The sequence below is a fragment of the Syzygium oleosum genome, unplaced genomic scaffold, assembly GCF_021117445.2.
Source record: "Syzygium oleosum isolate NSW1041296 unplaced genomic scaffold, Sole_v2.1 Sole_v2.33, whole genome shotgun sequence".
Classification (NCBI taxonomy): Eukaryota; Viridiplantae; Streptophyta; class Magnoliopsida; order Myrtales; family Myrtaceae; genus Syzygium; species Syzygium oleosum.
The window spans coordinates 1,989,785-2,003,300 of NW_026607517.1; the positions used below are offsets into that span (position 1 = coordinate 1,989,785).

Sequence of the window (13,516 nt, forward strand, 5' to 3'; positions counted from 1 at the left end):
CAAACCTCAGACTCCATAGCAGAGGACCATCACATCATGACAATTAGCGCAAGGTTCTAATACAAGCAGACAGATGGGACAGTTGATAAGCTATTGTGTTATGCAGGGAGACCAAAAATTCATCTAAAGCTTAAGCTAGTTAAAGTCGCAAAACAATCTTTGAGATTTTCACACGCGCATCAAGTGCACATTGGCATTTGCATGCCTGAAGCACAAAAACTGATTATGGGCAGAGAAGATGAGAAGGTGGGATTTTCAGATGGGGATGGTCTTATTCTGGCACCATACGCTTATTTTACAGGACCGCTGCCCATCCGATATAAAGCAGCCCCGCATAATTTGACCGTGTCCACAACTGACCATATGAAAAAGAAAAGAAACAATTGCTTACAGTCGTTGCAATAGCGATGACTACAGTCCATTCTCGTCGTAATGTGACCGGGTATCTCTTCCATGCATATATCGCACATAATCGTAGAAGTCGACTGCTTGGGCAAACTGAGATCTTGGTCCTCAGTCAGAGGCACGCCCGCGTCCGCAAATAAACAAGCTTTACCCTTCTCCACGAGCACTGCAAGCAACTTCTCAACATCCCATCGGTGATGGATAAGCAAAGTGCGCGCATGGTGCTCTCTCAGTGATAACAAGTCCATCACCCTTCCCAAATCCCCTCTCTTTAAACAATGAGGCCAAGTCAGAGAAATAGCTCATCAAGCAAACAACAGTGTCCGCGAAATAAAAGTCACATTTTAACCGAAATTCTTACCTGCGCAGACAAAAGTGATTCTTTCGTGATGACCTGAAAAGAGAAAGGGTTTGAACAGCCATTATTGGAGCTTCGATTAAAAAGACAGTATTTTTTTAACCAAATTCACCGGTAATCATACAGTCTAGTTCACAAACTGAACCCTATCAACTAGCGTATCAACCCAAAATAAGAATTTTTAGGGAGCAAACTCAAAGTACTAAACCAAAATTCTCATCGACAGTGCTTCTAACACGACTCAATTTCTCGTGACCGTGACCGTGGCCGAGACAATTCCTAAGTTATCCCGTCAACAAAACCTCCGCGATGAAACTCATCCCACCAATAGCACGAGATCACCCCGGCACTCCAAGGGAACAAGAAGACGCACGAAACCACACCCTCCGTTCTCCAGATTAAAACAAGAAAAATCGGGTAAAAAGGAAGAACATTGACAAAATTAGAGGAATCGCAGCACAGAAAAAAAGGGTCACCTTGGTGGAGGGGCCTTTGGGAGGGACCCAGTCGTACTCGGAGTCCTCGTTCGCCAGCCCATCGAGGGAGTCCCTGTCCGAGCAGTAGCACTCCTCGTCGTCGTCGCCGCAGCTGAAGCCATCGTCCATCGCCGCAGCGGTCGATGCGGCCGGCGACCCCACAATCTTCGACCGGCTAGCCGCGTGCCGAGCAATTGACCGGCGGAATCGCGGATTCGACGGATTACGCGCGCGGGCGCTCCGATCGGGGGGAGATTTCCGGCGAGATCGAGGGGAATTCAGGCGAGATATTGCCGGCGACGAGAGTGAAGCTTAAGGAGGAAGCAGTGGGAACAATATAACAAACAGGTCGTGTGTGTTTTGGAGAGAGAGAGAGAGAGAGAGAGAGAGAGAGAGAGAAACATATATTATTATTATTATTGCATACCAAAATTTTCATTTGCAGGTTTTAGGTGAGTGATGAGAAGGGAAAGAGGAAACTGCGACGGCGACGGCAACGGCGTCGTTTTTGAAGGACTGTGCTTTTTGTTTATTTCCCCATATTTGCTCTTTCTTCATATATCTGTACACACACACACACACACACATATATATATATACCACAAAATAGTGAAATAAATTTAAACTGGTAAAAAATATAGAATGAGAATTAACAAATCAATTCTTAACCCATCACACAATTGTTAATTTAGTCGTGAACTTTCCCATTTTGCCATTGGAGTTTTAAACCTTTGCGCAAGATTAATGACATCGTTCCAATCATCGTTGGCTGTCCGACGTGGCATGCTGACGTGGATAGCTTTGCTTGAAACGATGTCTCAACTTTCGGCGGCAATTGGGTAGCAGGGTTATATTGGAATTTCGTGCATGGGTTCAAGAGTATATTGCCAAAATTAGAAAGTTTAGAACTGAATCAAAATTAGAAAGTTTATAATTGAATTAGGAATTTTCTCTCGTAAAACTAGATATATGAAAAACATCGGTGGAATTATAGCAATCGTCACTAGTTCAAAGTCGAATAAAGATAGATTCGCGATTATTAATTTGTTTCACGGAAAATGAATGATTTAGAAAATATTTTTATTAAAATAAATCCCTTGTATCACATGAAATGATTAATCAATAAAAAATGTTACTATTATCAACAACAATTAATATCTAAAACCACTCGCCTGGGTGGCGCTGCTGGAGCGCGCACTCTTCCTCTCGCAAAAGGTTGAGTGTTTGAATCCCGGGCGCCGCAGGGTGACTTAACCGGTGGCACGTGTGTGGTGGCTAGCACGTGTCGCCCCCAGGGTTTACTCCCCGGCTGTCGGCCGTGCGGGGGTTCCCTGGGTTACCAAAAAAAAAAAAAATTAATATCTAAACACTTTCGTGGATGATGTAAATACTTTTCATTCATTTATTTTTGTATGTGATAGAAGTGATCATTTAAAAAAAAAATTCAAATCATTTATTTTCCATGAAATAAACATAAACTAACATATAAATTATCTCACTCATCGGAGATGAAAATTTTCTTTATCCGGTAATTATGTATAGCTATAATGTTTGTTTTGCATGTAGGTATGAACTTTCCTTAAACTTCTCAAAAAGTTTCAAACTAAACTTTTGATCTAATTTACTCAATCAATAGCTGAGATGCTTTAAAATCGGATGAGTAGTTTGCTTTTGATTTGAAAACAGGTTTTTTGGATAGATTCTCTTCTCAGTTTTGATGGATAACAAAAGGCAGACTAAACATTGATTTTTTGAGGCGTTTGACAATCTTTAATTGCTGAAAATGAAAGCTAAAACAACATTTATTTGGCAACAGAAAATCGAATATCAGATGCCATAAGTTTATTAATAAAAAATATTGGTAATGAGTATTATTGGGGAGCCTTCAGTAGCATGATTGAATAGCAATCAATGTCATAGATTTCCCTAAAAGATCTCCTTCCATTCCTTTTCTTAGCCAGTTTCCTAGTCCTTCCTTGCAAGGAAAATTTCTTCACATAAGGATGGATCTGAAGTTGTCAGTATCACCCGACTTGTCAACTCATCATGTTTCTGGTCATTTAGAATATGCAGAGGAACTTTATTTTTTGGCGGTTTCACATTTGGTCAAGGAAAAACCTCTCAATTCCCATTGCTAAGTGAACAGGATTTAGGGAATCTCGATAACGATTCATAATCTTTCAAATTCTTGTTTGATCATGGAAGGTAGCCTTATTGGGTGATGCATACTTTGTTTTAATCAACCTCTTGTTGCCCAGCGAGTAATTCTTTTTGCTGCTAATTCTGTTTGTTTCGGAAAAATTTTCAATGAAAACTTATAATTAATTCCTGAACAGAAGCTTTCTCTTTTAAAAAATTGAAAATTACTTTTCAAAATTACTACTGAACTATCACAACAGAGTTCAAGATCCCGATGACCTAGCCAAGAGCCCAAAGGTGAGCCTGGCTCTCCGACATCCGTTCTTGGTAGGAGTGTCAAAACCAAACACAATACCCGAACCGAAACACGAACCGACCCGAACCGGCCTGAAATGTTAAGGTATTTTCGGTTCGAGTCTTACTATGTTCAGGTATACATTTATAAAATGGGTATTGTGACTTGTTTCGGTTCGAGTCATAACACGAACCGAACCGAAACATGTTAGTTTACAAAAATTGAATTGAAACCCCTAAGTATTAATTCGCGATACACTCTCTCTCTCACGGAACGACTCGTCTCCTTCCACAACCCCTCAATCGAGGCCATCTTAGTCCCCCCATTGGTCGCCGGCGTTGATTCCGCCTCCATCTTGGTCGTCCTTCGATGAGGAGGTTTCGTATGTTTTTCTGTTAACTTCAATGAGGAGCCTTCGCAGTTCTCTACTCCGAATCATTTGTCTTTTAGTTCATCGCTTAATTCTGTGGGGGAAAAGGTATTTATTTGTTATGGCAATTGAGCTTCTTTTCTAGGTTGTTGGATGTTGTTGTTGCTTCCAGTGCAATTGGATTCTATACTCTTTTCAGGCGTTAAAGATGGTGAAGCTTACGGTTTAAGTTAAAAAGCTCCTGCACACAAGTTGATTTCAGCTCAAGCAATTTAGTTGTATTCAAAGTGACGAGCGGCTTAATAAACACCCACTCTATAAAAAAAAAGTTCTTACTAGACTTGCTTCTAAACGCACCCTCTGAAAAACCCAGGCAAAAACCCGAAACCCAAAACCGGACCCGACCCGAATTTTTAGTACAGGTCCTATGCGATTCGGGTAGGGTTCGGGTCAGAGAGAGCACGAACACTTATGATTCGGGGTCAGGTAGGGTAGTAGTGGAAGCCGACCCGACCCGACCCATTGACACCCCCAGTTCTTGGGTCCTTAATGCTCGTGCCTAGGAACCCTGCGGCCAAGTCTGAGTACCTGACTGTTGCGGCCGCGCCCATATCCCCTTAGGCCAAGACCAAGACCAAGACCAAAACCCCGGCAGTCAAGCTTGGGTCCCTCAAGAATAGGCCCAGCTCTTTTCCTGTTTGTTACAAAATTAGTTACATTTATATATGGAACAATCGAGATCTGGAAACCGAGGGATCCCTTAACTGCAAAAGGGATTGATGAAGACGAATCCCAATTTAAAAAAAAATAAAAAAATAAAATTAAAGAGAATGCACCCACGGAAACCAAAAGCTGGAGTAGCTCAGTTGGTTAGAGCGTGTGGCTGTTAACCACAAGGTCGAAGGTTCAAGCCCTTCCTCTAGCGAATCTTTCTCCATACTTACCATTTTTTGGGGGCCCGACGAGAAATACTACGTAATACAGGAGAAAACGTTCCTTTTGCCCCTTTGGGCTGGACTGATGTTTTGCCAAAGACATCACTTCAAGCCAACGCATACTGAATAGTAAAATGGCCATTTTCCCAATGGCCATACCGATCCCATTTCTTGAAGCAAAGTATTGCTTGGCATTGCACAATGCATACACAACTTTGAAGGATCCGAACCATCGATCCTTCCCAATTGAAGTTCCCGCAAATCCCACCTTTTACGTTTTGCTCGTTCCTCGTTGACGTTTGCAAATTTAAAAGGCAATGTCCAACGGCATCATCCACATCATTAGATTCATTGCCATATTGCCTACGATATCCTGAACACCACACTGCTGCCATTGGATTGACTTGCCCGATTTGTTTCGGCGGGGAGCCGCATCCTGAATTTCTACTCCACGCGAAGATCAGATTTCCTCGCCCAACTTTTGCAGAGCTGCACGGTACATCAACTCGAACCAATGGAATTTGCTTATCCAAGATTTCAAAGAAAGAAAGAGCAGGACTCGACGAATGAATTAGTTTCGTAAATATTAACTATTCTAAACGTTGTGCTTCTTGCCAGGTACATGATCAATCTCAGAATTGAAATCGGGACTTTCAACATACATTTCCTCATCTGAGTTGTCAATTCAGGTCAAAATTCTAGTGAGATTGTAAATGATAGATTATGGACCAGAAAGAGATTTGTCGAGGTCTGTTTTAGGAGTCCATCTCATCGATATTAGTCCGGAAAAGATAATCTTCACTCTCCAGCTCCTCATGAAACAGGTTTATGGATGGCGCCTGCAGCTTGTTTCCAGGTCTCTCGCCATCAATTGATCGCCGTCCCTGCAAAATGGCAAAAAACATAAACTTCAAGTTACATGGATCTGGATATTGAGAAAATGCAACATTTAATCCACTGTTTCAGAAGAGCATGTTGCATGGGGATGTAAGATGTTTTAGACCAACCTTTTTCAAGATGTAGAAAAAATAATGGAATCCATCACCGAATGTGTTCCACTCCACAGACCATGTAAAGTCTGGAGAATCAAATAAAGGACGTCTAAAATGTGGCTGCCGGACCAAGTAAAAAAAGTTAGCACAGATAGGCCATCATGAATTATGATGTAGGAAGAGTTCTTTGAAAAGCGGGTGTCACCTGACCAAAAGTGATAGATATAAATATTCCATCCGGTTTTAAGACACGGTGTACACCTTGAAGCATCAGCATGACTTTAGCTACTGTTGCAGGTCGAGGGTTCCATGGGTCACCACTGTCCACGAACAATACATCCTTTCAAGAGAATCATTTCAATGCCATTTCAGGAATGCTAGAATCTCAGATAAAAGATACAGTCATTTGCTACAACTAAAAATAATGGAGCAAGGGAATGGAAAAAAAAATGCAAGACATTTACCATTGTTCCTTTCTCAATTACCACATCAAAGCACTCATCGCCAAAGGGCAGGTCTAGCATGTCAGCTTCTAGCACTTTAATTTCTGATATCGAGGAAATGTAAGAAGTACATATCTTAGGCCTTAAATTCTTTCATCGAAACAGATATTCGTGCCACGATAAGAAAGATGCCATTCTGTTATAAAAATTTTGTGCTTTTCTGTTTTAAACACGGTCGATCCAATGAAATTCAACAAGAAAGGCTGACTGAAGTCAGAGACAGCATAATTGACCCTTCACTGGAGCTCTTAAAAAGTCATGTGAAAACAAGTTTCAAGCCTTGGCAAAATCAACAACATGCTCCCGGCAACACAACATGCATAAGCTCATGCATAGGGTCGGCACCAAATAAGTGAGCCTCCCAATTTCATGCCGGAAGCTATTTTTCTCACTTGATTTTGGACCATGCCAAGAAAGCACGAAGAGACTCAGACACACAATCTCCGCGACCAGGCTTCGGATTTTGGCAGGGTCAAGGCAGGGATAAAAATAAACTCAAAGGCTCCATAAACAACAATAGAGTCTTCAATATCCAGACTCGCAACTAGTTGAAAGCCTTCAAATGATTAATATGAATATCCGAGTGGAAGGTGTGGAGTGTAATTATATCTGCAAAGATGAAAAGCATGTATACCTTTATATCCCTTGGACTGTACCCGTTTTTGCATCCTTTCCACAGCCACAGCCGACAGATCAATGCATGTTATATCAGTAACCCCGTCTTTGTAGAGATTGTCGCATAGCTGCGAGTTTCCACAACCAAGCTCCAGAACCTTCATTACAAAGTTCCCTCATCACGAAAACCCAGCAATTAAATTTAAAAAAAAAATCCTCAAACCAATCTAAAGGACAATTCAAATCCAAGAAAATCTAAAATAAGGTAAAATTGCCCACAACAAAAATGGAAACAAGATCACTGGACAATTCAACACTTTCCCATCTACTTCCACCGAAAATTCAGGATCGATAACAAAAGTGAAGTAATACTTATAAGATGGGCAAACTCCAAACAACCCCCTAATGCAAAATAGACCTTTGCTCGAAATCTACACGATATGAACTCAAACCCCAAACTTGTCTATGTAATTAAGCAGCAGAGTCACATCGGCAATTTCAATCAATGCCAGCATGGTGAAATGAATCACAGACGACCGCGATGCCAATTTCTTGAACTTTGCCTACACAACATCAGGTCCGAAGACCAGGTACAGAGCATCAGGTAGTCAAATAGCATTGAAAGACACGGCGCTCACAGAAGAATCGGGTTTGACATTCTGTTGCATCAGGTGGCGGAAATGAGAGTAGTCCTTGAACCACTCGTAGTGCTCCTCGCGAGAGAACCTCTCGTCCCTAAAGCAAATATCAACAGCAACGACAACGCGTGAAGGGCACTGCAATGGACTGTGATCCAATTTGCCTCTCGGCAGGAGAAATGGCGAAAACGCGAATGTGATGAACGCGTGTATCGTACCAGTAAGAAGGATCGAGGTAGTCCAAGGCCGTGGAGGGAGCAACGTCTCTCTTCTCCGCCTGGTTCGATCCCTCGGATTCCGCCATTTTCAGGACCTTGCTGCCTCTTCCTCTCCTTCTTCTCCTTCGTCTTCTTCTTCTTCAGCAGCTATTGTTCAAATGCGAAACCCTCAATCCCCAAAATTGGCGGCGAACAGCGGGTCTTGGGCCTGGGCCTTGGAAGCCGAGGCTCTGACTTTTCCATGGGCTCGGCCCAACAAACATATCCTGCCCCATGAAATCGAAGCTCAGGCCCACTGAACACAAGGAAGAACGCAAACAGAACAGCTGCGTTTGACTTGAACAGCAGCATTGGCGCTGCTCATTAATGGCGTTGCATACATGAAAAAACACGAATTCAGAAATGGTCATCACTCATCAGCCTCTATGCCGTTCTCCTAGTGGTCACGCCGCCTCTCCTACTCTCCTCCGTAGGGGGTTGGTGGGTGGAGATGGAAATCACGAAAATCGCCGTCCCCACGAAAGGAGATGTCTATCGATCACCGAAACGGGGTTAAGCTATTGATCAGAACAGAAAGAAGTTGCCCTGTACATGGCGAGTAGCTGTGACTAGCCTCGTACCTTCTGGACACGGATAACGTGGATCTCATTCTACTGAACAAGCCGTGCGTCGTTTGGTTAGGTTCCTTCCAGCTACGAACTCCAACTTTGCGAAGCGGGGGGTTCAATCTTGGCCAAAAGATTCCTTAGGACAGCGACATGGAACTCGTGGAACACGACAAGAACTTGGCCATTGCAGCCGGACGTGAAGTTATGGTAGGGAGCGAACGAGCGAAAGATTCCTTGGACTGGAAGTTTACACGTGGTCCGTCCGGTCTCTAACTATCTTTTCATGCGTGACCGGAAGTTTACACGTGGCTCCCTTCTGTTTGCTTCTTCCCTTCGCCCCAAACTCTAAAAAATGAATTAAAAACTCTTGGCAAAATTTCCAAAACACTCGATTTTTTCATGGATCATATTTTCCGAACACTCAGATTTTCCGAGGCCACTTAACACTCTCTCTTAATATCTCTTTTTCGGCAATAAATTTAGTTGAATTTATGCAAGTGAGTTGTTAGGATATCCAATACAAAAGCTTAATTTCATAGGTGGAGGAGACTCCATGTATACGAAAAATATACAAATTCCCAAAATGAGAATCGCCGTGCGCAAGAAGAGCTGTAACGCAAAACAAATTGATCAGAACCCAGCTTAAATTTATAGCCAAGGCGAGAGCATAAGATGGTTTTTTAATACGGCGTGAATTGCTTTTAGCACGAAAATAGCAATTAACACACTTTTATACACAGTTGGGTTGGTGAAATTGGAAAGGGACATTGGAATCGGCCCCCAAGGAAAAACCATGATCCTCCCCCACACAAAAAGCCAAATCCATGCAGAGAAATAGTTTTAGTAATTTTTTTTAAAAAAAAAAAATTGGCCCAAAAAAGCACGGGACACGAGTCGGTAGACGATAAATTCCCCCACCACTGTCGCACAAATCCATTCGCACCTTCCCTTCGCCGTCCATCGTCGCTCTGCTCAACACGCGCGCGCGCGCACCATGGCGATCACCCTCCACCTCTGCCGCATCCCCGCCGGCCGCTCCGACCTCTCCCTGCCGGAGAGCCTCGCCGGCCCCGGGGCCGCCGCCTTCCGTTGCCGCAGCAGGCCCCTCTCCGTCCGATGCTCCGGCGAGCCCTCCCCCTCCCCCTCCCCCCCCTCCTCCGTGGCCGCCGACGGCGATTTCGACGCCAAGGTGTTCCGGCACAACCTGACCAGGAGCAAGAACTACAACCGGAAGGGCTTCGGCTACAAGGACGAGACCCTGCAGCTCATGAATCGCGAGTACACCAGTATGTTCCTTCCTTCGTTTTGTTCTGTCGCCTGTGCGTTTGCTTCTGTTCGGTACGGCTGGTTTGAGCTTCGGTGCACGCGAGAAGACTTTGATTTTGGGCTCAGCTCGGATTGAAGGAGTAAATTTGGCTCTTTTTTATGACCACTTCTAGTTGACTGATTAGTTATTGACTGACTAGAAAATATGGTAGTTGTGTCAGAAAAAAAAAGCATTTTTTTATCATAATTATTGAGCTACGATCTTTAGGAACTTTGTGAAAGTATATTACACGTATATAGATCCTATGCTTCATGTACTGGTGTTGTTGATTCCGTTTCTAGCATTTCTAGCTGTCAATCTATGTTGGTATGATGTTTTTGCCGCCATACTACTTGTCTTGACATCAATTACCAGCGTTTCTGAATAATTGTGAAATGTAAGGATGCCGTGTTTTTTTCCATATGCCAGGTGATATTATTAAAACTCTGAAGGAAAATGGAAATGTGTATACCTGGGGAAATGTTACTGTTAAACTTGCCGAAGCCTATGGTTTCTGCTGGGGCGTCGAGCGAGCCGTTCAGATTGCCTATGAGGCAAGAAAGCAGTTTCCGGAGGAGAAGATCTGGATTACTAATGAAATTATCCACAACCCTACTGTTAACAAGGTCAGATACGGAACAGCAGTTTTGCTGTTCTGGCTGATTTGCTTGAATGGTGTGCGTATTGCGTTATGCACTTTAATTTACTGATAGTTTTTCATCACACTGACAGCGCTTGGAGGAAATGGAAGTGGAGAATCTCCCCCTCGAAGAAGGCCAAAAACAGTTTGATGTCGTTAACAAAGGTGATGTTGTCATTCTTCCTGCTTTTGGAGCAGCAGTGGAGGAGATGTTGACTTTGAGCGAGAAAAACGTGCAAATTGTGGATACGACTTGCCCATGGGTATCCAAGGTATGGCCCCGAGACAGGATAATATAGCACGTTATTTCCTTTGGTTGTGGCCTTAACTTTGTTTGTGACGCATTCTTATTCCTTCATTTCCCTTCTTAAATGTTTCTGATCTTTGCACGAAAGGTATGGAACACCGTGGAGAAGCACAAGAAAGGAGACTACACTTCAATTATTCATGGTAAATACGCTCATGAAGAAACCGTAGCTACTGCATCGTTTGCTGGAAAGTACATTATCGTGAAGAATATGAAGGAGGTATGGCTTAGATGAAGCTCTCTATTCATTATGCTTTGCGGTGCAATATTGACACTGATCTATGTTTCTGTCAAATAGTGTGATGGAGATGTCTTATCTGTAACTACTTTTGCCATATGTCCAGGCAATGTATGTGTGTGATTACATTCTTGGGGGTGAGCTCGATGGTTCTAGCTCGACTAAAGAGGCGTTTCTAGAGGTACTGCTAGATTGCTAATATTTCCTATTTTTGATTAAGACAACACTTGTTCACATTTTAGCTTTGGTGCAGAAATTCAAGTATGCTGTTTCGCCGGGATTTGACCCTGACAATGATCTTATTAAAGCTGGCATTGCAAATCAAACCACAATGCTTAAGGGAGAGACTGAAGAGATTGGTAAATAGCAATAAAATCTTTACAGATTTTTCTCCCTTTGTCCGACTTGCTATTCAAGTTGAACGTTTTGTTAAATTTTCAGGGAAGTTGGTGGAGAGGACTATGATGCGCAAGTATGGAGTGGAAAATGTCAATCAGCACTTCATAAGCTTTAACACAATTTGTGATGCTACTCAAGTAATTTGCCCTTCCTGAAGCTCCAAGCTTTTTCAGGTCTTCTGTGTATCAAAACCTCTTGCGAGATAACTAGAGCTTGACATGGCCATTGGCCTGTAAATTTTTTTCAACTTGCCAAACAGAAAAAGAGTAGCCATAGTTGAGATATCTAATGACTCTCGATGTCAGAATAGGAAGGCCTACTGCTTGATAGTGGTCAATGCCAATTTTCATGTGAAGACCTCAGGTGCTAGCTCTCTTCTGTAAGTACCCTAGAAATTGAACTAGAGAGATGAGGTCTTAAATGCAGAGTGCCGCCTAAAAGGCAGGGAGGTAGTTTTCTTAATTGTATTTTTTCCATGACAAGTTTTATATGTGGAAGGAGCATAATACAAATCCTGTAGCCAAAACTATGATGAGATACTACAGAAAGGAAGAATAGAGAACAGAAGAAAGAAGAAAGAAGTTTGAGTCGGTTGCTAACTCATGACTTCTGCTCTGTCTTTAAGATGCTGATGCAATTTTTTCAACATTGGCCTTCTTCAGGAGCGCCAAGATGCTATGTATAAGTTAGTTGAGGAGAAGGTGGATCTTATGCTAGTCGTTGGTGGGTGGAACTCCAGCAACACATCTCATCTTCAAGAGATTGCTGAAGAACGTGGCATACCCTCTTATTGGATTGACAGTGAGCAGAGAGTAGGTCCTGGAAACAGAATAGCCTACAAATTGAACGTAAGTCTGTACTTCAAAGTTGCACTCCAGCAGATTTGAGTGTTTATGCCTTCTTTTACTGACCTTTGTACTTTGCTGTTGCGATAGCATGGGGAATTAGTTGAGAAAGAAAATTGGCTTCCAGAGGGTCCCATAACAATTGGAGTAACATCAGGAGCTTCTACCCCAGATAAGGTAAGCTTCTAGCCTGGTGAAACTCTATTACGAGAACAGCTTTTCTTCTTCATGAGTCCTTTCCTTTGGCCGCTTTCCCATTGACCTCTCATCTATCTATGGTACTGTACATTATGGGCGTGACTGAGTTTTCCTTGAGATACTATTGTTATGCATGGTTTACTTGATCAGGATAAGAGGTTTCTATCAAGCCTTTCCTTTGTATATTTGTTACCACATTGAGCCCTCTGTCCAATTATTATGCACTGAAAATTTGGTCTCCTTAGAACTATCGTTCAATGCAGTTAGATGATAACTACATTAGGCTCTAAAGATTCATATGTTGCATATTTGCTGGTACTTTGTTCTGAAAGTCAATCCTTCAGTAATACTAATGATGCTTTTGTTCCTTACCAGGTCGTTGAGGATGCTTTAGTCAAGGTCTTCGACATTAAAAGGGAAGAGGCCTTGCAACTGGCTTGATATAAGATCACAGACTATAAGATCATGGCTTAGTTATCAGCCGGTCCTTGTGTGAATAAAAATGAGAAGCTCCGTAGATTTGAAGTATAATGGCCAAATACCCTGCAAATTTGATGTATTATAAGCCTATATGCCACTGAACTTTAGTCTGCTCTTGTAGATCTAATGATGTGATGTAAGGCTTTAATTTGACTGGATTTTACAAATGTCAAACATATGTTCATCTCTGAGCTTCAACAAAGTGATATCTGTTTGTGCAGACTTGACATGCTTATTGATCTACAAAGAATGAGATGCCATAGTTCCCTATTTCAACTCAGTTCCGTTCGGGTTGTCAGCAGTCTGTTAATGTGTGTCATAATTCTTTGGAATTTGTCTTTCCTGTGGGCATTCTTAACTAAAACAACGGCACGATACTATAATTCTAGAACACTTGCTCGCTTCTCCGCGATATGAATAGGAAGGGATGGATCTTTAGCTGCAAGGATGTAGTAATCAACAATTATTGGGTCCGACGGGACTAATGACTCGGGAAAGAAAGGAAGCGGGTATATTGTCAATCTCTTTTTGAAATGAACTGAGAGAAAGAG

The 13,516-nt window shown here is 42.5% G+C and overlaps 3 protein-coding genes and 1 non-coding gene across 9 annotated transcripts in view; 2 read left to right on the top strand and 2 right to left on the bottom strand.

Annotated features, from left to right (window-relative positions):
* The window catches only part of LOC115672545 (probable E3 ubiquitin-protein ligase ARI2), a 40,763-nt gene that overhangs the window by 4,390 nt on the left and 22,857 nt on the right, over positions 1-13,516 (bottom strand). For 5 of the 6 annotated variants that reach the window (XM_056304803.1, XM_056304802.1, XM_030594354.2 and 2 more), the window contains exons 1-3: positions 1,240-1,632; positions 767-799; positions 392-674 (exon numbers count right to left, since the gene is read on the bottom strand). In XM_056304803.1, coding sequence (XP_056160778.1) covers positions 392-674; positions 767-799; positions 1,240-1,368 — 445 coding nt within the window. In that variant the 5' untranslated portion in view covers positions 1,369-1,632. Of the gene's footprint in view, positions 1-391; positions 675-766; positions 802-1,239; positions 1,633-13,516 lie in introns of those variants that run through there. The other variant, XM_056304804.1, reaches the window with a different exon arrangement.
* TRNAN-GUU (transfer RNA asparagine (anticodon GUU)) lies at positions 4,895-4,968 on the top strand. Its single transcript has one exon. It is a non-coding gene; the product is annotated as a tRNA-Asn (tRNA).
* Positions 5,546-8,248, bottom strand: LOC115672942 (uncharacterized). The gene is made up of 7 exons (XM_030594943.2): positions 7,945-8,248; positions 7,727-7,823; positions 7,108-7,246; positions 6,435-6,517; positions 6,176-6,310; positions 5,986-6,090; positions 5,546-5,862 (listed from the first exon to the last, which is right to left on the bottom strand). Exons 1-7 carry the CDS (start codon positions 8,028-8,030, stop codon positions 5,734-5,736), a joined length of 774 nt encoding a protein of 257 aa, XP_030450803.1. The 5' UTR covers positions 8,031-8,248; the 3' UTR covers positions 5,546-5,733.
* On the top strand, positions 9,470-13,185 carry LOC115672672 (4-hydroxy-3-methylbut-2-enyl diphosphate reductase, chloroplastic). Its single transcript, XM_030594554.2, has 10 exons — positions 9,470-9,838; positions 10,288-10,484; positions 10,591-10,770; positions 10,894-11,025; positions 11,150-11,224; positions 11,297-11,402; positions 11,485-11,579; positions 12,105-12,290; positions 12,378-12,464; positions 12,861-13,185. The coding sequence occupies exons 1-10, from the start codon at positions 9,547-9,549 to the stop codon at positions 12,924-12,926; spliced, it is 1,416 nt and encodes a 471-aa protein (XP_030450414.2). The 5' UTR covers positions 9,470-9,546; the 3' UTR covers positions 12,927-13,185.

Bases quoted from the DNA above. Each gene is read 5' to 3' on its own strand.
- LOC115672942 (XM_030594943.2), bottom strand. From the start codon at position 8,030: ATGGCGGAATCCGAGGGATCGAACCAGGCGGAGAAGAGAGACGTTGCT. The intron at 7,247-7,726 runs GTGAGCGCCGTG...TTTGTAATGAAG, and splicing joins ATGTCAAACCCGATTCTTCT to GTTCTGGAGCTTGGTTGTGG. The intron at 6,518-7,107 runs GTATACATGCTT...CCTCGATATCAG, and splicing joins ACAGTCCAAGGGATATAAAG to AAATTAAAGTGCTAGAAGCT.
- LOC115672672 (XM_030594554.2), top strand. From the start codon at position 9,547: ATGGCGATCACCCTCCACCTCTGCCGCATCCCCGCCGGCCGCTCCGAC. The intron at 11,580-12,104 runs GTAATTTGCCCT...GGCCTTCTTCAG, and splicing joins CAATTTGTGATGCTACTCAA to GAGCGCCAAGATGCTATGTA. The intron at 12,291-12,377 runs GTAAGTCTGTAC...CTGTTGCGATAG, and splicing joins GAATAGCCTACAAATTGAAC to CATGGGGAATTAGTTGAGAA.